The following is a 23,936-nucleotide window of genomic DNA, read 5'->3' as shown; positions in this document are numbered from 1 at the left end:
GATAGGCTGTGCCTGCAGGAGGTCAGAGACAATTCTGCATGATTACAGACTAGAACACATGCAAGAACAACACAATACACAAATCTCTGCGAGATTTTATTTACACCACCCTTTTGAGTGAAAAAGTGCGCGCACATCTCTTGGGGATATTGAGAGATAAGCAATCTATAACAGAAATATAAAATTATGTTAACCAATTGCTACATCACTATTGAATAAGAATGCATTTCCACTATAAATGAATGATTGGTTGATAGATCTTAGTATCTAAAACTTGATACAGATAAGGTATTTACTGGGTCATCTTGAAAACTGGAAAAATGGCCAGTGGATAGTAACACTTCATCTACATTGTACAGCTCCAGCCTTGGGTCTCACATAAAACTGAGCAGTGCATACATAGTGCAGAACATAAGTAGATGTGGGTATCAATAGGAAAAGATAACAGGGAATATACTGGTTTCTTGCTCTTTTTTATGAAAATGACTGACAATTCTCAACACTTAGCTGGTTATGCAAAATATATCTCTGATCTGCAAAGAATAACAGAAGTCAGGCAAAATTGAGGTAGTAATACAAATGTTTGAAACTGAAGAACAGCAATACAAACCAGACAATGAATGAATTCAGTAAGAGAAATCAATTACAAATGAAGACAATTGAATAGGAAACAAGTACAAACTATACAGCTTGAACTAGTTGTACTTCAGAGAACAGAAAAGGTGAGTGAGCACAAGCAAAAACGGAAGGGGAAGAGACGAGAGAAAAAATGAGAGGGGGAAGCGAGGGTGAGAGCACGACAAAGGGAAAGAGGAACAAAGGAAGAGACACACAGATGGGGAGGAGAGAGAGGAGCTGTTTAGTCTGCTCTACTATTCAACATGATCATGGTTGATCTCAGCTCTTCCCCGACTCCACTTTCGTGTCAGCTCACCAGAACTCTTCAAAACCAAAGATCAATGCTGGGACTTCACATGCTTCCACAAGTGCAGATGAAAATTTGCACACAGTCTGATTTGTAAGTCTGCAGGTGCACCAAAAATAGTGGTATGATAACAGAAATTGCCGAAAAAGCTCAACAGTTGGCAGCTTTTGTGGACAGAAATCAGTTAATGTTTCAGGTCTAGTGAGCCTTCCTCAGAAGGTTCTGAGGAAGATCACTCAACCTGAAACATTTCTTCTAATTTGAGCTTTTCAAGCAATTTCTATTTTTATTGCTCATTAACAGCACCCGCAATGCTTTCGGTTTTTTAGTATGAGAACTGGAGGAGTTGCGGATGGTGTGCAAAGTGGTCAAAAGAAACAGCACGATATGAATTGGTTAGAAAACTGCATTGAGGAATAGCAGGTGAAGTTCAATCCAAAAGGAGAGAGATGATACATTTTGGGGAAATCAAATGCAAGAGAAAAACATACAGTAAATGATAGGACCTTTAGAAGCATTGTTATACAGAAGGAACTTGGCAATGCAAGTCCATAGCCACCTGAATGTTGGGGCACTGGTAGATTAAGGTAGCAAAGGCAGTGTACAGTATGCGGTCTTCAGCAGTTGGGGCACAGATTATACAAATTGGCAAGCCATGTTGCAACTATGTACAACTTCAGTTTGGCCAGATCTGGAGCACTGTGTGCAGTTCTGGTTACAATACTATGAAACATGTGAAGACTTGAGGGGTGCAAAAGTGGCTTAACCAGCATGTTATGTGGACTTGAGTGTATTAACTGTAAAGAGAGATTGTATAAACTGGGATTATTTTCTTCGGAGCAACAGAGATTGAGAAGCAACCTGAAAAGTAAATAAAATGATGAGAGGCATAAATAATGTGGATAGCTGGAGTCTTCTTTCCCCCAGGGTGAGAATGTCAAATACTAGTGGGGAGCATAGCTTTGGACAGTCATTGGAGGGATGGGTGGGGGGGAGTCGGTTAAATGAGATGGCAAATACTTTTGGTTTAAAAATGCAGAGCTTGGGAGGTGCCTGGATCACACTGCCACAAGAGGTGGTAGCATCAGATATGAGAGCAACATTTCAGAGGCATTTAAATACACATATGTATAGGCAATGAATAAAGGGATACAGACCACAGGTAGATGGGATTAGTTTAGAACACCATCATGGTTAGCACTGACACAGTCAACTGAAAGGCCTATTCCTGTTTCATACTGTTGTCTGCTCTATTGCTTACTAAAAATCTGTTTATCTCCTTCATAAATTAGTTCAATGTTCCAGCATCTACCACACAGTGAATCCCAAAGATTCACAAACCTTTGACAGAAGTAATTTATCCCTATTTCCGTCTCAAGTCTATTATCCCTTATACTACAACTATGAGATCTCTTTCTCAATTTCCCCACAAGGGGGACATTTGCTCTACATTTACTTAGACAATCCCTTTTAACATCTTATACACCTCAATTACATCTTCTGTCATTCTTGTAAACTCTGGAGATTATAGCCCCAAACTGCTCACTCTCTTACTAAGACAAAATCCACATCTCTGGAATCAATCTTGCGAACCTCCTCCGAGTCACCTCCAATGCAAATATATCCCTCATGAGGTAAACGGAACAAAACTGCAGGCAATACTGCAGATGTGGTCTCACAAACGTCTTGTACAGTTGCAGCAATACTGCCCTGCTTTTATATTTCATTCTTTTAGCTATTTGCCAAAATTCTATTAGTGTTCCTTATTGCCTGTTGTACTTACATATTCATTTTCTGCACTTCACATGAGGACACAAATCCCTCTGCACTGAAGCACTCAGAAGTTTGTCCATTTACCTAAAAATTCACCTTTCTATTCCTCCAAACAAAATGGATAACATAGATGAAACTCCAGCTGCCAAATTTTGGCCTATTCACCTATCCATATTCATTTGTACATTTCTTACTTCTTCAAAGAAACCTACTTTCTTACTTTAATGCCATCTGCAAATATGGAAAGTGTACTTTCTACAACTGCATCCACATCATTAATATAGACTATAAATAGTTTGGTCTGAGGACCCAAGTTGCACCATGATAACGAGCAAAGACCCATTATCACAACTTTGTTTATTAGCCAAGCCTTTATCCACAAGGAAAATTCCCCTAACACAATGTCATCTTAACCTTGCCCATTAGATTTTTGTGTAACACGTTTTTGCAAGTCCAGAGATACTCCATCCGCAGTAACCTTATTTTCACATCACTTGCTACATCTTCCATAACTTCTTGCAAATTAGTCAACCATGATTTACCCTTCATAAAAGTACACTGACTCAGATAAATCACATTATGATTTTCCAAATGTCCTGTTACCTACTTCCTTAACGATGAATTCTAATTACATATATTAAACTCACTAGTACATCATTCCTTAATTTCTGCCTCTCACATTTTGAATACGGATGTTGTATTAGCATTTTTCTAATCCACTGGAACTTTTCCCATATTCAGGGAGTTTTGGAATGGTATTACTAATGGATCCCACTATCGCTCCTACCACTTCTTTTAAGACTCTAGGATACAGGCCTTCGGATTCCAGGGATTGTCTGTATTCAATCCCAATAGTTTCCTCAAGACATTTCCTTAGTGATGTTGACTAAGTCCCTCCCTTTCTGCAACTGCTGTTTTGTTACTTTTGGGATGGTACCAGTGCCCTGAAGTAAAACTAAATGAAATATTAGTGACTCTACCATTTGTGTACTTCCCACTATTAATCAGGGATCACTGATTTTAACTACCTTCTTTCCTTTCACACATGTAAAACTTTTGTACCTGTTTTGATATTTTGCATGACCGTCCTTTCTTAATTTACCTTGGCTCTTTTTTCATTTTTTTTAAAAAAGTAACCCTTGGTTGATCATTAAAGGTTGCCCAACGTTCCAATGACCTTGCTCGAAATGTCGATTCTCCTGATCTTCAGATGCTGCCTGACCAATTGTGCTTTTCCAGCAGCACACTCTTCGACTTTGATCTCCACCATCTGCAGTGCTCACTTTCCCCTTTATAAATACTGTCCAACTTAGTGTGCACTTTTGCTCTCTTTAACTTCCTTGCGAAGCTGTGGATGTTTTCTCCCCTTCCTTGAATCTGTTTCTCTCTGGGAATGTTTTTTTGTTCTTAACTATTGAATACCTCCTTAAACATTTGCCAGTCCATCAAATGCAACACTTTTTAAGCCCTGCTAGCTATATAATTTCCTTTGTTTAACTCCAAAATGCTGGAATGGGACTTCAGTTTCTCAACCTTCAACAAAATTTGAAGTTCAAGCATGCTCTGAATACACTTTCCTGGAGGATCCTTTAGAAGAAGATTAATTAATCCCACCTCTGTAAACACCACCAAATCCAGAATAGCCTGCTCCCTAGCTTCTTCCACAACATATTCCTCCAAGAAACAATCTCCAATTCATTAAATAAATTTTCCCTCAAGTTCCAGTCACTCACCACCATTTATGTGAAAAACCTGTCCCATTCAGCTCTTAAACTTTCTCCCTCACAACTTGAACCTGTATCCCCTAGCATTTGAGCTTTCACTTTTGGGGGGGGGGGGGGGGGGGGGGGGGGGGTTCTGTTATCCCATTGTTCGAGAGGTAGCAAGGATAATCCGACAAATTACAGGCCTGTGCGTCTCATGTCAGTGGTAGGGAAATTGGAAAAGATTCTCAGAGAAACATCCAAAAGATTTAAAAGCAAATGGAATGATTCATGATAGACAGCATGGTTTGGTGCAGGGGAGGCTGTACCCCACTAATTTGATTGTGACCTCCTCAAAAAAAACTCAAAGAAGATTAGTAAGGGAAAAGCAGTTGTTTACATGAACTTCAGTAAAGCCTTTGACAAGGCCCCTCATGGTTTAAAAGGTGAAGCCGCATGGTAACAGGGGTTAGCTGGCAAGGTAGATACAGAACTGGCTTAGTCATACGAAATAGAAGATAGCAGAGGAAGGATGCTTGCCAAAATGGAGGACTGTGATTAGTGGTGTTCCACAAGGATCAGTGCTGGGACCGCTGTTGTTCACGGTCTACATAAATGATTTGGAGTAAAACACAGCAGGTCTAATTACGAAGTTTGCCAAGGATGCAAAGATTGATGGAGTTGTGGATAGTGAGGAGAATTGTCAGAAGATTGCCAAAGGATACAACAGGATAAAGATTTGTGGGAGACATGGGAAGAAAAAATGGCAGATGAAGTTTAACTGGATTGTTCACTGGAGTAGTACCAGATGATTGGAGGTTGGCAAATGTTAGTCCCTTTCTTGAACAAGGGAATAGGGATCACCCTGAGAATTACAGACCAGTCGTATATCAGTGGTTGGCAAGTTACTGCAGAGGATTCTGAGACACAGAATTTATAATTTAGAAAACCATAGTTTGATTAGAGATAGTCAGCATGGCTTTGAGAGGGGCAGGTCATGCCTCACAAGCCTGATTGAATTCTTTGAGGATGTGACAAACACATTGATGAAGGTAGAGCAGTGGATGTGGTGTACGTGGATTTTAGCAAGGCATTTGATAACGTTCCCCATGGTAGGCTCATTCAGAAAGTATGGAAGCATGCGAAACAGGGAAATTTGGATGTTGAGGTACAGAATTGGTTGGTCCATTGAAGACAGAGGGTGGTAGTAGATGGAAAGAACTCAGCCCGGAGCTTGGTGACCAATGGTGTTCTGCAGGGACCTCTGTTCTTTGTATTTCTTATAAATGACTTGGATGAGGAAATGGAAGAGTGAATTAGTAAGTTTGCTGATGACACAAAGGTTGGAGGAATTGTGGATCGTGCTGTAGGTTGCAAGAGGACATTAACTGAGCTGGGCTGACAAGTGGCAGACGGAGTTCAACCGGGGAAAGTGCAAAGTGATTCTTCTGGAAGATTGAATTTGAATGCAGATTGCAGGGTTAAAATTAGGAATCTTGGCAGTAAAGAGGAACAGAGGGATCTTGGGGTCCACGTCCATAGATCTCTCAAAGCTGCAGCCCAAGTTGATACGGTTGTTAAAAAGGTATCTGGTGTATTAGCTTTCACTAGCAGGGGGATTGAGTTGAAGAGCCGCAAGGTTATGCTGCAGCTCTACAGAACTCTGGTTTGAATACAATATTCCACATGTGGTCATTTAGTTTGACTTTCGAGTAGGATAAAAGGTCAGCACGACAATCGAGGGCCAAAGGAGCTGAACTGTGCCATGTTCAAAATGTGAGGTGATGCACGTTGGGAGGTCAAGTACAGGTGGAAATAGTAGCGAATGGCAGAACACCCCTTAGAAGTATTGATATGCTGAGGCATCTGGGTGTGCAGGTCCACAGATCATTGGAGGTGGCAATGCAGGTAGTTAGAAAAAAAAGGCCTATGACATGTTTGCCTTCAATGGAAGGGGCTGCCTTCAATGGAAGGGGCAGTGAGTATAAGGAGAGACAAATTCTGCTGCAGCTTTATAGAATAGTTACGCCACACACAGAATATTGTGTACAATTCTGGTGACCACACTACCAGAAGGATGTGGATGCTTTAGAGAGGGTACAGAAAAGATTTACCAAGATGTTGCCTGGAATGGGGGATTTTAGCCATCAAGAAAGGTTGGCTATGACTGGTTTGTCTTCACTGGAACGCAGGAGGGGTTGAGGGGTGACCTAATACAACTTTTTAAGGTTGTGAATGGCATGGATAGAGTGGAGAATGAGGCTTTTCCCCAAGGTGAAGTGGCTATTTACTTGGGGATACAGAGTCACAGTGGGGAGGGGGTGTAAAACAGATGTGCAAAGCATGTTTTTCACACAAAGTGGTGGCGAGTGCGTCGAGCGTGCAACCAGAGGTTGTGGTGGAAGCAGACACAATAGCAGCATTCAAGCAGCACCTGAATGGATATGTAAATAGGAGAGGAATAACAGATGGTGACTGCCTGGAATGTACTGCCACAGGTGACGACGGAAACAGACAATAGCAGCATTCAAGCAGCACCTGGATGATTACATGAACAGGCAGGGAATGGAGGGATCTGGATCCCTTAAGTGAACAGTTTTAACATGGAAGGGCAAAATGTGGCAGTGCAGGCTTAGAGGGCTGAGGGGCCTGTGACTGTACGGCATTGTTCTTTGTTCTATCATTGCCAATTTGATAATCCAGTCTATGCGCAGATTAAAATTACTCAGTTATTGCTGTACCTTAGTTATGAGCCCTCAGAATTTCCTGGTTTATCCTGTACCCCACTGCAGGACTACTGTTTGGGAACCGATAGATTACTCTCACCAGGAACTTCTCTTCCTTGCTATTCCTTATTTCTATCCATATTGCATCTTGATCCCCAGTGCTGATAAACATGGGGAGGCAATGGTCTAGTGCAGGGGTGGGGAACCGGCGGCCTTCTAGACCATTGTGTGGGGCCTTTGGAATGAATCCAAATTTTGCAGAACAAATCTTTTATTTTTTATTAATCTTTATTTTCATCCTTTATTATTTTTAATCTTAAAATGAATGTATTTAAAATACCAGCGAGCAAAAGAAAATTCAACAAAATAATCCTCACAGACTGACCGCCACAATTAAAAAAGTGAATTTTGAAGAATATATAATTGAAGTTTCTTGGATGCGGCCTTATTAGATTACAACTAGCATAATGCGGCCTTCCAACATGAAAAGGTTCCCCACCTCTGCACTGCCACATTTTGTCTAGTGGAATTAATCGATAGGCAATTCATCCAGAGACCCATGTAACAGTCTGAGAGCTTGGGTTCAAATTCCACCACGGTGGATGGTGAAATATGAATGCAATATAAAAAACTTGGAATTGAGAATTTAATGACAACTATGAATCCTTTGTCAGTTATCAGAAAAGCCCATCTGGTTCACTAATATCCTTTAGGAAAGGAAACTGCCATCCTTATCTGGTCTGGCCTACATGGGACTCCAGACCCACAGCAACATGGTTGACTCTTAACTGCCCTCTGGACAATTAGGGATAGGCAATAAATGCTGGCCTAGTCCAGAACATCCCATGAATGAATACATAGGCTCTCTCCTGGTGCCAGGTTCAAGGAATTCACATGGTTGCAGGACATTGTTTTGAGGGAAGGTAAAAAGCCAGAACTTGTCATCAAAGTCAGTATCAATGACTGAAGTAGGTACTGAAAGCAGATTTCAGGAAGTTAGGAATGTCAATCATTTTTCTGCCACAAAATCGTAATATTTGGGAGCTTTAGCTCACCCATTCATCCTGTTAAGCACTGAACAGCCTTACCTCTCAAATCTTCGGTTATACAGTCATAGATGTACAGCGAGGAAACAGACCCTTCGGTTCAACCCGTCAATGCCAACCAGATATCTAGTCCCATCTACCAGCACCAGGCCCATATTCCTCCAAACCCTTCCTATTCATATACCCATCCAGATGCCTTTTAAAAGTTGCATTTGTACTAGCCTCCAACACTTCCTCTGGCAGCTCCATACATGTACCACCCTCTACATGAAAAAGTTGCCTCTTCGGTCTCTTTTATATCTTTCCCCTCACCCTAAACCTATGCCCTTAGTTCTAGATTTCCTCCACCCCAAGGGAAAGACTTTGTCTATTTATTCTACCCATGCCCCTCAATTTTATAAACCTCTACGGTCACCCCTCAGCCTCCAACGCTCCAGGGAAAACAGCCCCAGCCTGATCAGCCTCTCTTTATAGCTCAAATCCTCCAACCCTGGCAACATCCTTGTAAATCTTTTCTGAACCCTTTCAAGTTTCACAACATCCTCCTAATAGGATGGAGACCAGAATTGCATGCAATGTCCCAACAGTGGCCTAACCAATGTCCTGTAAAGCCGCAACATGACCTCCCAACTCCTGAACGCAATACTCTGACCAATAAAGAAAAGCATACCAAATGCCGCCTTCATTATCCTATCTTCCTGCGACTCCACTTTCAAGGAGCTATGAAACGGCACTCCAAGGTCTTTTTGTTCAGCAGCACTCCCTAGGACCTTAACATTAAGGTGTATTAGTCCTGCTAAGATTTGCTTTCCCAAAATGCAGCACTTCGTATTTATCTGAATTAAACTCCATCTGCGTCTTCTCAGCCCATTGGCCCATCTGATCAAGATCCCTTTGTAATCTGAGGTAACCACCTTCTTCTGTTCACTACACCTCCAATTTTGGTGTCATCTGCAAACTTACTAACTCTATCTCTTATACTCACATCAATTGGTAAGGAAAATCATTTTTCTGTATACTTGCATGTGGTTAATATCACCTTAAATAATTTCCACAACAAATTAAGTAGGTTTCTTCATTTGCCAATTTTTACTACTACCCAATGCCATGTTTGTCTGCCTTAGACAGCTGAAGTAAGAAAATTGGCAAAACATACTTGAAGTAACAATTTGTTTCTAAGTCCCCTGAGTTGAATCAGTTCATCTATCAAGTCAACTGTTTAGTTACAAAGTGTTGCCAAATACATTATCTTCTTTCATGGAAAGAGAGGATTCGGTGACCTGTGAGTTGAATGAATCATAAATCTCACCTCACCCAAATTAAAAGTCAACAGCAAATACAAACTGGATATATTCCAGTCTGGGAACACAATATTATACAAATATAATCAACCAAATGGGTATTTTGAACTTTGCTTAACAAGAATTGAACAATTTATTTCAAAACATGCTGTATGCTTTACCTTTGTGGAATTGTCTTATATTTTCCATATAAGCAGACAGGTTTTCAGCTACCAAAGTGACCAATGAATGATTATGTTGAAGTTGGTTAATCAAGTCATGTCGATAGAACACATGAGGACTTCTTTGGGTCTGGCTACAAAGAAAACATTTCTTGTTAATCATAACCATTGATATACTCAAATCAATTTATTGTGTAACTGACTGATTAAAACACTTCTAATACACATACAGGCACACAATTCATACAGTAATGATGTTCAAACTTTCAAGTGTGGGAGCTCCCTAATGTATGTGAAAAGTCTATGAGCTAACAATGTCAACTATCAATGAGGTGCAAATAATAACAATGGGTTAAGAAAAAATGCCAAATGACTGCAGATATGTAAGGGAGTAGCAAATGCTTGCTTAAAGAAACCAACATCTATAAGCTCTAAAATAACTAACAAAAGCTGAACCTGTATTCAGCAGCTCAACACAAAATCTTTATGCTGCACTATACAGATCAGTTGTTAGAGATAAATTTACATTAGATAAACTATTTACATTGGTTAAATGTAGAGGTCACAACCCAGTATGAAAAGCAGCACAATCAGCAAGGTTAGAAAAGGTATGGTTGGAAAAACCAGGTTGTGCACCTTGGAAGAAAAGGTGAAGGAGAGATGTGTTAGGAGTGCACCAGACTACATTAATCTTATTTAAACCTGGTGAAGATTAGCTGTTCAACCTTAACTAATCTGACAAGAATCGTGCAAGCAAATCTAATATTTTAGTCAAACATTGCAGGGGATACAAGGAAGAATTTTGTTACAGTGAGTAGCCTCAATGAAAACACAGCAAGGGGTTCAACTATCATCTTTCAGTAAAGATTTCAATATCTTAGCGACCTCCAATATTCACAAAATTCTGAATAGTTCCCTGGACCTGTTCTGTTTTCCATTTAAATATCGTAAAACTTGTTCTTCACCAGTACTTCAATTTCTAATCAGTGTATACATATATAGACTTCAGTTTTGACCAACTTTTGCCACCTTTTAATGAGGTGTGTGTTTCCATTAAATGTTTGTAATATCAGAGTTCCATGGAGGGATTCAGCAACTTATTCCAGGCCTATATTGACACTACAAAACATTATAAAGTATGAAGCACCTTTCACAATCTGCAGACACCATAAAGAGCATGTCAACTAATTAAGTACTTAGAAAATATTGCCCCATTCACTGCCACATTTTCTACATAGCAAGGTACACACCATTTGCTTCCATAGACGACAAGATAAATTATCAATCTTTACTTTTGTTTAAAGGATAAATATTTGCTGGGACACTGGGAGATCACTTTGCTCTTGCTGAAATATTTTTGTGGGATCCTTCACCTCTGTCCAAGAAACTGGCTAAACATCTTATCAGAGATGGCTCCTTCGGCTGCCCAGTTTTTCCTCAGTATGAGAATATTGTGCACTCATGTCTTTTGGGGATTGAACCCACAAACCTTGTAATTCAGCTTAGAATTACATCAGTTAGCAACATTGACATCAATAAGAGATGCTTTGAGGTAGAATCTGGTAGTAAACCTCAAGATGTTCGGAGACTGTTGTGGTATGAGGTGCACAATTAATGGGATGGGCATGACAAAAACTTTTAACAATGAAAGTAAATTCATTGGAGGACTGAGGGGGTACTAAATGCTCAAAATCTCACTAGTCTGGGAAATCAAGCCCGGTTTAGTGTAGTCAAAATGAGAGGCACTGAAGGGGTAATTAAAAGAGCAAAGTGGACCTCACATACTGCATTGCTATTAAAGATGATATTGCTGTTCTAAATGTCAAGCGACTTAAACACATCTGTACAATAACTCAAAGACAACTTCTTTGATCAAATCTACAATTCAAGTTGCCAATTACCTTTATGCCAATAATTTGTTTACCCTCCAGCATCTTTATTACATCTGCACCCCTACCAGAGCCAGATATCGAATTTGATCAGTACAGTTGCCCTTAATGCCTTCTGCTTGCTATGTGATTTTATTTAAACGGCAGGAAAAGGATCACTGCTTCACTAAAACTTACTTGGTATTCTGCTGTATTATGAAAAAAATGCCATGTACTCCAACTTCGAGCATCATAAACATAGCTTTACCTTCAAAAGATCATTTCCTGATAGCTAAAAGCAGACCTAGATTGTCTAAATTTCCATTAGACACCACATATACAAACACAACTTGAAGTATAAATTTATTTTCAAGAATGAGTATAAAGTACTATGTGCAACTAAATCCAAAAAATGATAATCGTTTGAAATAGTTATTTGCACATCATGTTTTAGAAAATGCCCACATCTCAGGATTCTGAACAGTCTTTCGTCTTACCTTAAATTCTGTGGTGCTTCTCCAAATAGGCTACAGATTTCCCTAATTTGTTTCAAAGCAGGAATGACCCATTTATCATTGGTACGTAGTTCCTCCACAAAACGATCTATCCACTGGATCTTTTGAGTGTCTCGGTCCTATTTGAATTGAAATTGACATTAGTAACATTCCAAGCACAACAGCCAGAGGGGAATTTAATACCTTGACAATTACACAAATTTCGCTTAAATGTGGGCAGGACCAGGCATTAACATTCCTGAATGCAAAGTTCAGCAAAGATGGGAAAAGTCGACAAGGCAGTGATTGAGAAGAATATTACAGTGCTGGAAACAGAGGGACAGGAGACTGTCTACTTGGTTACAGTTAAGGAAGAGGAGATGTACACAAGGATCAGTGCTGGGTCCACGAGCTGAGAGTTAAATAGGAGAGTGTTGCAGGAGGGGTGTTAGCTGGGATAGATAGATCGATCGATCGATCGATAGATACAGATGGGGGAAGAGGGTGATAGTGGGAGGTTGAAGCGAATAGGTCAAAAGGAAGATGGAGGGGTTGGGCAGTTCAGGAAGGCGTGCCGATTTAGATGGCTGGATCTGGGATGAGGTTGGGAGAGGGGAGAGAAGGAAAATGGTAAAGTTGATGTTGATGTTGTGTGGTTGCAGGGTCCCAAGGCAGAAGATGAGGTGTTCTTCCTCCAGTCATCAGGTGACTTGGATTTGGCAATGTAGGCAGCCCAGGACGTGCATGGTGGAGTGAGGGGGTTTGAAGTGGTTGGCCACAGAACGGTGGGTTGTTTGGTGAGTGTCCCCCAAAAATGTTCCCTGATGTGTTGTGAGTTAGCAACTTGCCTCCCCAATGTACAAGAGACCACATCAAGAGCAACGGACAGAGTAGTGAGGTGTTTGGATGTGAAGGAAAACCTGTGCCAGATGTGAAAAGATCCTGTGGGGCCTTGGGCAGAACTGAGGGGTAAAGTGATGGCACAGGTTTTACGCCTCTTGTTGACAAGGGAGGATGCTGAGAGTGGAGGGTGGGTTGTTGGGGTCGTGGACCTAATGAGAGAGCCACAGAGGGAATGATTTCTGCAGAATGCAGATCAGGGTGGGGAGGAAAAGCAGAGTCTGACTGCATGTGGCAGAAATGGCAGAGGATAATGCACTGTATCCAGTTATTCATGGGTTGGGTGCTGAGGACTGGGGGGGGGGTCGTGGAGGAGATGCACTGGAAGGCATTATTCATCACGTCGGAGCAGAAATTGCAGTTCTTGAAATACAAAGCCATCTGGGATATTCTGGAGTGGAATTGCTCCTCCTGGAAGCAGATAGAGCAGAGGAGTGGCCGTAAAGAATCATGTTTTTGCAGGGGGCGTGGGAGGTGGTGTAGTCCAGGTCCTGTGGGAGTCAGTGGGTTTGAAGTAGATGTCTGTGTTCAGTCAGTCACTGGAAATGGAGACAGAGGTCCAGGAAGGGGAGGGAGGTGGATCTGGTCCCAGGCAATGAAGACGATCAACTATCATGTGCTTTCGGACAGTAACCAAAAACAGGGTGGAGCAAATCACAACAAAACTAATAAATTGCAGAGGGATTGATCTTTCTGCAGCAAGCATGAACCTTTCTTGCATGAATTGGAAGTAAAATGTTTGCCAACAAAATTATCATTGAGTATTTGACTGACTTTAAAGGAGATGACAATTCAGGTACTGTTGAGATACTTGGCCATAAAGTGAAAAACCAGAACAAAGCCCAAACCCACTGGATGCCAAAACAGATAGCAGGATGAAGCAAAGAAGTTCAATAGGAGAGGTGTCAGGTTTATAGCAGAAACACAAAAGTTTAGAGGGAAAAATAGGAAACTGACAACAAAAAAAATCAAAAGAAACTGGGATCTGACGTAAGCACTTAAGTAGTAACAAAGCAGTATAAGGATCTCTGGAACTGATGGCAGACTAAAATAGGAAATTACACCTGGGAAGGGAGAACATGGTTGCAACAGTAAATGAGTATTCAGCATTGATCTTTATTGAGGAACATTGCCAAAATCATAAAAGTTAGTTGAGATACTGGATGTGGGAAAAATTGAGAAAGGTGCACGTTAGAAAAGTTCATGGTAATTAAGCTTAAGGACCAGGTCCAGGTATAGAGGAAACCAACGAAAGTAAAAGGAAGAAACAACGACACTGGGCATAAGGTTCCAACCCCCTTCAATCCAGGTATCACATGACTGCAGCATTATAAGGAGGTTACACATTTGTAGGTAATGTACGGACAAGTACAGTAAATATTGGCAACTTAGTTTAATCTTGGTGGTTGGATTGAATATAGTTATGAAAATCCAGGACAAGATTAACAGTGAATTGGACTGTTACATAAAGAAAAATTAGCACAGATTTGATAAAAGCAAATTGTGGTTAACGATTTCAAAATTGGTTCAGATTGTGATTGGTGAGGAGAACGAAAGAATTTAAAAGGAGTGAGCGGATAAGCAAATGAAATTTAATGCAGAGAAATATGAAGCATTACATTTTGGTCAGAGGAACCAGGAGGGGTAACATGAAGGGCTCAATTTAAAGAGGGACATAGGAGCATTTGGGGGTGGGGAGCAATGTTCATAAATAATTTATTGAGCTTTGAATTTACCATATACACCTCAATTAAAAATGTACTGCAACAGAATGCCTTGGGATCAGCCATGTAAAAGTTTATCGTGTCTTCTTTAACACAATGCACTTACCTGAGAACAGCTATAATCAAGGATTTTGATGTGCGCACTTAAAGCCTGGTCCATGATGTCAACAGGGACATCATCACTGTGTGCTAAATTCCACAGGAGGTTCAACACTTTGTGTGCCATCACACCATCTTTGTCATCCTCAGCAAGGCGACGAATCAACTCTAACAGCTTTTCACGTTGCTTTTTACTTGCATTTGTCCAACTTGCCTAAATTAAAATTTTGGACAGAAAATGAATATGTAATTGATCATTTTGACCAAATTCTTTAAGCATAAAATAATTTTACCTTAAAGCAATCAAAAAGGTGATCAAGCTGTTCTGGAGAAAAATCCCAAGCCAATTTTGCAAGGAGGTCATGGACATTCTTCACAATTGCTTCATGTTTACCAGCCTGGAGAAAAAAGTATATATCGATCAACATCAAAAATTCCAGTAGTGCAAGATTCTTTGAAGAATCAAATCTTTTAAAAAAACACCAATTCTTCCAGATATGATACATTTTCTCCACCAGAAAACTTAGCAACAGAACTTGAAGCAAAATAGAAAATTGTACAAACATCACTAACTTCAAACTACTAACAAGCAAAACATTTGGAGCAGGTAACAGCAATATTCTGTTAACTCTATTAATATTAGCGCAGCCTTTCAGTGGTGATATTCTCACTCAGGTCAAGAGATCATGAATTCTACACCCACTCTGCAGATCTTAGCACATACATAGTACTATGTAAAAGATCTCACATTGTCAAAGATGCTGCATTTCAGATGAACCTGAATGATTCATTTCAAAAAACAGTGCTGGAGTTCAGTGATAGCTTGGCCAAAATTATTTCTTGTGACGAGCAATAAATAAAGTGGTCAATTATCTGTTTTTTTTATTGGTTGCTGTTTTCTATAATAGAAGCAACAACGCTTCTATAAAGTACCTCTCCAGCCACAGAACATTTGTTCGGGCAACATGAGATATTGTAAAGGCATAACAAATAAAACAAAGAACTGCAAAAGCTGGAGATCTGAACCAGGGAAATAACTGGTGGGCTCTTTGCTGAGATACTTATATCACTGATATTCACAGATGAGGTGCTGGAAGACTAGAGGGTGGTTGATGTCATGACATTATTTGAGAAAGGTTGTAAGGAAAAGCCAGGTAACTGTAGATTGGTGAGCCTGAGGTCAGTGGAAGAGATTTGGAGGGACAGGATTCACATGTATTTGGAAAGGCAAGGACTGATTAGGGATAGTCAACATGACTGCGCGTGGACATTTGTGTCTCACTAACTTGACTGAATTTTTTTCTGGAGCAGGGACCATGATGTTTGATTAGAGCAGTGGTGGACCTGATCTATATGGACTTCAACAAGGCACTCGGCATGGGTCTGTTTGGTAAATTGGTTCTAGCAAGTTTAGATCACAGGCAACCAAGGGGGAGCTAGTCGTTTGGATACAAAATTGGCTTGAAGGTAAAAGACAGAGGATGGTAGTGGAGGGTTCTTTTTCAGTCTGCAGACTCATGACCAGTGGTGTGTTGGAAGGATCTGTGCTGCACCCACTGCTTTTCGTCATTTACTTGTATGATTTGTATGTCAATGTAGTAGGAATGGTTACTAGGTTTGCAGATGACAATGAAATTGGTGATATAGCGGACAGTGAAAGTTATCTCAGTACAACAAAACCTTGATCAAATGGGCCAAAGACTGGCAGATGGAGTTTTGTTGAGATAAATATGACGGGTTGCATTTTGGTATGGCAAATCAGGGTAGGACTTATACAGTTAATGGTAAGATCCTAGGGAGTGTTGTCCAAAGAGACCTTGCAGTGCAGGTTCATAGTTCCTTGAAAGTAGAGTCCCACACAGACAGGATAGTGAACGCGGTGCTTAGTATGCTTTCCTTTACTGGTCAGAGTATTGAGTATACAAGTTGGGAGGTCATGTTGTGGCTCCACGGGACATTGATTAGGCCACTGTTGGAATATTACATTCAATTTTGGTCTCCCTGCTACAGGAAAGATGTTGAACTTGGAAAGGGTTCTGAAAAGATTTACAAGGATTTGACAGATTGACACCAAATAAGCTGGGGCTATTTTCTCTCTAGTTTTGAAGGCAGAAGGGTGACTTTTATAGAGGTTTATAACATCACAAGGGGCATGAATAGGATAAATAGACATGGTCTTTTCCAACAAAAGATGGCATAGGTTTAAGGTGAGGGAGAAAAGATTTAAAATGAACTTGAGGGGCAACATTTTCACAGAGGGTGGTGAGTGTATGGAAAGAGCTGCCAGAGAAAGTGGTGGAGGTTGGTACAATTACAACATTTAAAAGGCATCTGGATGGGTCCATGAATAGGAAGGGCTTGGAGGGATATGGGCTAGGTGCTGGCAGAGTGGACTAGATTAATTTAGGCTCTCGCATCGGAATAGATGAGTTGAACTGAAGGATCTGTTTCTGTGCCGTACAATTCCATGACACTGATAGCTAAGGGTAGGAGACAATAGTTTACCTGTGCTGAAAGCAAACCATTTAATGTCATAATAGGCGCCTAAGTGAATGAAAATAGATTTGATGTGGAGGTGCTGGTGTTGGACAGGGCTGGGCAAGATCAAACATCACAACACCAGGTTATAGTCCAACAGATTTATTTAAAAACACTTGCGTTTGGAGCATTGCTCCTTCATCGGGTGTAGTGAGAAAGGAGGCAGTCACAGAATTTATAAGATAGATCGAAAGGGTCATACAACTGAGGCAAATGTATTGAAAATACAAAATGGCTGACTCCTTCCTGTTAATTCTTTAATCAGTTAGAAAGGCGATGTAGAGTTCAATTGATTAAAATGCAAATCCCAGAATTTCTTTCAAGTCACTGCCCTCAGAAAACTAAAGGTTTTATCAACGTATTCAAGAGGTGACATCTCAGGTCAGACAATGCATTTTAGGTGCAAGGCCTTGTTTACAATTTCTCTGTCTCATCCTGGAGTCAGACTATTTTTATTTTCAAAGCAGGCTTTTATAAAATGCCACACTATCGACAAATTGTGCACTTTTTGAAACAAATTGAATGTACCTGCAAATACAAATCTCCAAGTGCAAATTCACCCCATAGACACATATTTGTATGGTGGTTGACAGAGTGAGAGGGAATATGAGAGTGAGTGCAAGCAGGAGCATGCGCAAGCAGCAAGGGGAGTACAAGCACGCTTGTGTTAAGAGTGTGTATAGTATGGTGGGATCACCTGTTTTTAGATGAGATTACTTACAGTGTGGAAACAGGCCCTTCGGCCCAACAAGTCCACACCGCCCCGCCGAAGCGCAACCCACCCATACCCCTACATCTACCCCTTACCTATACTACGGGCAATTTAAGATGGCCAATTCACCTGACCTGCACATCTTTGGACTGTGGGAGGAAACCGGAGCACCCGGAGGAAACCCACGCAGACACTGGGAAAATGTGCAAACTCCACACACAGTCAAGAGGCCAGAATCAAACCTGGGTCCATGGTGCTGAGAGGCGGCACTGCTAACCACTGAGCCACCAATACAACCGGCACACGCACATCTCAACAGTATGTAAACATAAATCTCCGATAAAAATCGTAAATGTTATGCTTCCACATCAGTTGTATGACCCTTTGATCTTTTAACTTGTGTCTGATGTCTCCTGTCTCTAAACACCCGATGCAGGAGCAATGCTCCGAAAGCTAGTGTTTTCAAATAAACCTTTTGGAGTACAATCTGGTGCGATTTTTAAACTTTAAAATAGGTTGGCGGTGCAAAAAACAACCCATGTCAGAACAAGATGAATCAGATATTGCATGCAATGTTGAGTCCCAGAGACTACAAAGTCCCCAAGCAGAAAATAAGATGCTGTTCTTCAAGTTTGTGCAGAGGTTCGCTGGTATGCCGCAGCAGACCTGCAACAGAAATGTTGCTGTGGAAACACGATGGTATTTCAGTGGCAGACTGTTGGTGTTCTTCCAAGCAGCAACTCAGTCTATGTTGCAGTTCCTTAAGTGGGGGAGACCACACTGAACAGTGAATACAGTCGACTAGATGGATCTGAGATTACGTGGGAAGGTGCCGTGAGGGTGCTGCAAGGTTGGGAAAGGAGGACTAGATGGCAAGCAGTACAGGTAAATCACTACTCTAGCTCCTCATTCCATAAAGCACCTTCTCATGCAATCACATTGTAGCAGCTGCCTGTTTAACTCTTTACTTAATCACCATCTAAGGATCCCAGGATATGCTTTACAGATGAAGCATTAATTTACCTGTACTTCATTCAATCTCGTCAATAAAAGCTGCCATTTCTATCACCTCTAACAGGACACCACATCCAGACATATCCCCCTCCCTTTGTCAGCATTTCAGGGGGACCACTCCCTCCAGGGCATTCTGATACACTCTTCCATTTAATATAAAATGTTGAATTCAGAAGATTTTTGTTAAACCAAAATGCAGTAACTGGATTACAACTCCAGGTGGTCTACAGATTCCAAACATTTATTAAAAATACTTTAGGCAGCTGGTATATTACTATTCATGTCTATATTTCTGCAGAGATCAAACTCCAATGCACAAAGTACAGTGTGGAGGAAGTAGAGTCCGTGAGTTCAGTAAAGGGTTAAAAGTCTCAAATGCAAAATGTCAGTTAAACAATTCATTATCTCATGATAATCTTGGTCATGCGTAATTGTGCCATAGTGTTCCACTGTTAGACCATTCTAAGTGAATATTATGATACGTTTGAGTTAAGAACAATGACTGCAGATGCTGGAAAGCAAATACTGGATTAGTGGTGCTGGAAGAGCACAGCAGTTCAGGCAGCATCCAACGAGCAGCGCCTGAACTGCTGTGCTCTTCCAGCACCACTAATCCAGTATTATGATACGTTTGTCAGCACTCAGGCATATTCAGGGAGAAACTGGAATTTAGCTGAAAATTAAAGAATGCGAAATATAAATAGACTGCAATTAATTTTTTTTTTACAAGAGGTGGAGATCTGAGATCATTTGTATTTGTGCTTCTGTCTAGTAGTTAAAAGTTTACATTTGAGAACAGAATGGTTTTTGTTCACAATTTTTATGTAAAATCGAGATTCCAAGTTTATTATTTGTTGTCTTTGATATCATAACCAAGTAAACACTAATGAAAGAGTCAACACAAATAGAAAATGTGATGATATCATGTACTATACCACCTAATAAAGGATTAGTAAGAACAGAAAAGAAGCCTGCCTGCAAACCAACAAGTAGCTTCTGAGAATATCAAAAAAAATTTTAACCCCTGGCCAACATTGTTATGATTTTAAATTTCAGTTGCATTTGTATGGTTTGAACAAGTGGGCAACATATTTTGTTATTTCCCCCCCCTGCCATGTCATATCATGGAAGCAATCATCGCACTTCAGCCTCCTGAAAATTCCAAACTAATTTGTGGTTTTTACTTGCTTAACAAATAAAAGTCTCTCATATGTAATACCAAACTTTATTGCACAGGCTCCTAAAGTCAAGATTTCAGCATAAATTTTAAATCTATAAGTGGACACAACCTAAAATCTGAGTTTATTTGATAGGTTTTTGCTCATTTTCCAGTTGGATTATGAACTTTGGAATATTTGTTTACAGTGTTATTGGAAACCTGGTGTGAAAAAAAAAGCCAAAGGTAATTTCATCCTTTCTGATCTATTACAAAGTTAAGCTTAGGAGGGTTTTAGAATATTGCTGACTTGCCAAGGAAAGTATTGGATCCCACATACTAATTTGATTATAAAAACAAACTTAAATTACAATGATTCATATTTATATAATGCTTTTATCAGGTTGAATGTCCCAACTGCTTCACAGACACATGATCACACAAATTGTGATGCCAAGTCAAGTGACTATGGCTTCCTTAAAGTAGGAAAGTCTGAAGAACTTCCTTACAAGAGAAAGCCACTGCAGCTCGAGTTGACAAAACCATAAGAACTCTAATTAAAGAACTTGAACACAGCCTTCTACTTCTGGAGAGGCACTGCCACTATTCCAACCCCCAGTGCCTCCAAAATACCAGCCTCTGTCTTCACCACTCTCCACAAACCCTCTGCCATCAACTGCACTGGTACCATTGTCCCCTACTTCTCCTTCCATACCTTCAATGGGCCCACTACGACTAGTCCCTCTTCCCTCCAAAGTGTACTGGTCACACCTATCTCGATCCCAGCTGCTGTGAGCAAGCTGCCAACTATGCACAGCTTCTTCTTACCCTCCTCCATCCTGACAATCTCCAGCTCCAGATGGTTATTTATTTTCCTAAAGGAATGTATGACTGCCTAAAAGGCTGGAAACTAGGACAATGAACATTTCTAGCTTATTTTATGCAAAATGTAACATTTGTGATACTTACATGTAGCATGGCTCATGCATACAAATACGGAGGATAAATTTCACCACTTGAAAACAGTTTTGTCCATGCAGATTTCAAAGCTAAGCATAATTTATTTTTCGCCAGCATTAAACATCCGAGTGCAAGCAATTTAGAATTGTTCTTCGATGAGTCTAATGCATCTTTAAACAAAACTAAAAATCATACATGACTGGACTGAACACTGTTCTTTATTTCCTCACCTGTGCGGCCCAAATGTTGTCGAGATCTTGGAGGGTGAGTGCTTTTTCTTTAATGACAAAGCGAAGTATTTTCTCTAGTTTCTCAACATATTGTGGCTGATGTAGACTGTCACGTAATACAATCGACAAGATGTTGTTTTGTTGAATCCACTCCTACAAATAATTCACAGAAATGAGGCTCATTGTCAAATACACAAAATACCAATGACAATCCTTTAAAAAAACCAAAAAATGTTTCAGATTTTATGGAAATTTGTTTTACAAACTGAAAAATCTTAGGAACAATGGTCAATCATTTTCTAACTTTCAACATATTCTGAACGCTAAAACAAAATTGTTCATCACTCAGGTCTCAAAGTAGGGAGAGAAACCAGTTCATCACATTTCTGAGATAGCAGATAACAAAATTGCAACAGAGAACATTTATGCAGCATACGGCATTAAGATGATGCAAGTTGAGCACAGATGTGGGAAAAGTACCAGCGTGTGAAACAAATAAAGACAGCTGTTGATTGCAGGGTTTAGCTCTGAACAACTTTTCATTAAATACACTGGCAATTAATTGACAAAGAAAAAAAAATGCATGCTATCAAACGTTTTTATTTCTCTAACTTGCAAATCCATATGCGCACCATTACATTTATTACATATTGTTCTGGTATGCAGACTTCTCCACGTTAGATTCTAAATTCTAAAAAGACATTTGTCATTTCCAAAGTTCAATATCTAATTCAAACAGAACACATTAAACTATGAAGACAAATTGATGAGAAGACACTGAAGATGTTTGAACAATGAAACATTAGACTACACATTTTCCACTCTGATACAAAAGTAAACCTTACTACTTACTGCCATTCTCTCCGCTGTCAACCATTCTTCTTCTTCGGGACTGCCATGGCGATGAGTATAATAAGAGACACTGGAAATCACCTTGTTAACTTCATTTAGTGCATTCATTTTTCCATTAAAAGATGAAATTTGTAACAACCTATTAAAGATAGAGTTAAGTTACAATAACAAAAAACCAAATCTGCAATAAAAATTTAAATCTTCTAGTAAAATTACCTTAGTATCATTTTTAGCCTAAATATTTCTAAATTTTTGACAGTTTCCTCTTGCCCAGGAACCCGTGAAGCTAAGTTTTTCAGTGATTTTATTATCATAGATAATGCATCATTTTTGGCTTCATTCTTCGCTTCTTTTTTCAGCTCCTCATCCGTCAGATTTTCTAGAAACTGTGGAACCATTTCAATTATAGGAAGGAAGTATTTCTTCACTGTGTGCAAGGTAAGAAATTCATAACACTGTCCAAAAGGTCTGCAGAGAATTTAAAAAATGGTATTAGCATCCTTGTTTTTATGTTATTAAACAATGTCTTCATACAAAATTAAAACGCTTAAACAAAAAAAAAACTTAATTTGCATGTCAATGAAGTTTAATGCATCAGTAATCAGTAAGTAACCAAATCAGCACACATTCTCAGCTATGTTAATTAGCTTACATCCATGTCCAGTTTGCACTTGCTGCATTCAGGCATAATTCCTACCTCTGAGCCAAAAGGCTTGGGGTCAAGTCCCACCTGCTCAAGAAGTGTGTCATAACATATCTGAACATGCCGATGTATAACATTTAAAGCACAATTCCTTTACAAGTTATGAACAAAGATATGACTTCTGCTTATTAGACTTTTCGGTTCTACTGTGCAGGAAAGGCTCTTTGTGAGCCACATGTCAGTTTGTTTGATTTGGTAGTAAAACAAAAACAACACAAGATGAAGAATCAACACTGCAAAATTGTGTCAAGTCTAATTCAGAATTAAATATAATGAAACAGGAGACTTTGCACAGAGGGTGAACTACATTTTTATAAAGGCACTTCCTACCCACAGGAGGTAATACACAAAATTCACACAATGTAATTAAAACACATTGGAGTTAGGTATAAAGAGTAAACTACTGAGACTTACTCCAAAAATCTGGTTGACAGCATTTGGCTGCTCTCAGATCAAACTAATGATACTTTGTATGCAGGCTACTCTTGTACAGCTGATTCAGATGTGGTTCCTCTCAAACCTATCCAAGTTGGCATAAGAAGCGGAAAGAGCACCAATTCAACTGTACATATTTCTTTAGGTTGAAAGGTTGACATTGTACAGCATCAAAATGCATGATTACAAGTTTTGTGGAGGGTAACAATAATTGCTTGAAATGAATTGCGATATGATTTTCATTACAATTGAGTAAATTATACTCAAGTCCGAAACAGAAACTATCCAAAGATTGAAATTGCACAGCCCACAGCATCAAGTTAATACAAGAACAATTAGTGTGCAAGATAAATTACAACGAATTTTCTGGTCATTAGTGGAAATTATGTTCAAAGCTTTGCCTGCACTCCAGGAAACCACTTCTCATCACACTAGTTTCAATGGGTGCAGAAACCCAAATTCAAAGATAGCACATTTTCAGAAAACTTTACAAGCAAATGAGGATCAAATCGAATTTTTGATTTGATTCTCAAAGTTCAAATGTGTTTTTGGTGGTTTTTGAAAGTCCATTTAAACAAACAATCTGAAGTGTACAGTCAGTGAATAGACACGGAAC

The 23,936-nt window shown here is 39.8% G+C and overlaps 1 protein-coding gene across 3 annotated transcripts in view; it reads right to left on the bottom strand.

The window, feature by feature from the left end:
- The window catches only part of usp9 (ubiquitin specific peptidase 9), a 259,627-nt gene that overhangs the window by 174,873 nt on the left and 60,818 nt on the right, over nt 1-23,936 (bottom strand). For all 3 annotated transcript variants that reach the window (XM_072585147.1, XM_072585145.1, XM_072585144.1), the window contains 7 exons: nt 22,399-22,650; nt 22,183-22,321; nt 21,331-21,483; nt 15,014-15,118; nt 14,728-14,934; nt 12,001-12,137; nt 9,636-9,769 (listed from right to left, as the gene is read on the bottom strand). In XM_072585147.1, coding sequence (XP_072441248.1) covers nt 9,636-9,769; nt 12,001-12,137; nt 14,728-14,934; nt 15,014-15,118; nt 21,331-21,483; nt 22,183-22,321; nt 22,399-22,650 — 1,127 coding nt within the window. The remainder of the gene's footprint in view (nt 1-9,635; nt 9,770-12,000; nt 12,138-14,727; nt 14,935-15,013; nt 15,119-21,330; nt 21,484-22,182; nt 22,322-22,398; nt 22,651-23,936) is intronic.

The sequence above is a fragment of the Chiloscyllium punctatum genome, chromosome 15 (genome assembly GCF_047496795.1).
Source record: "Chiloscyllium punctatum isolate Juve2018m chromosome 15, sChiPun1.3, whole genome shotgun sequence".
NCBI lineage: Eukaryota > Metazoa > Chordata > Chondrichthyes > Orectolobiformes > Hemiscylliidae > Chiloscyllium > Chiloscyllium punctatum.
This window is presented reverse-complemented; position numbering and strand designations above follow the sequence as displayed.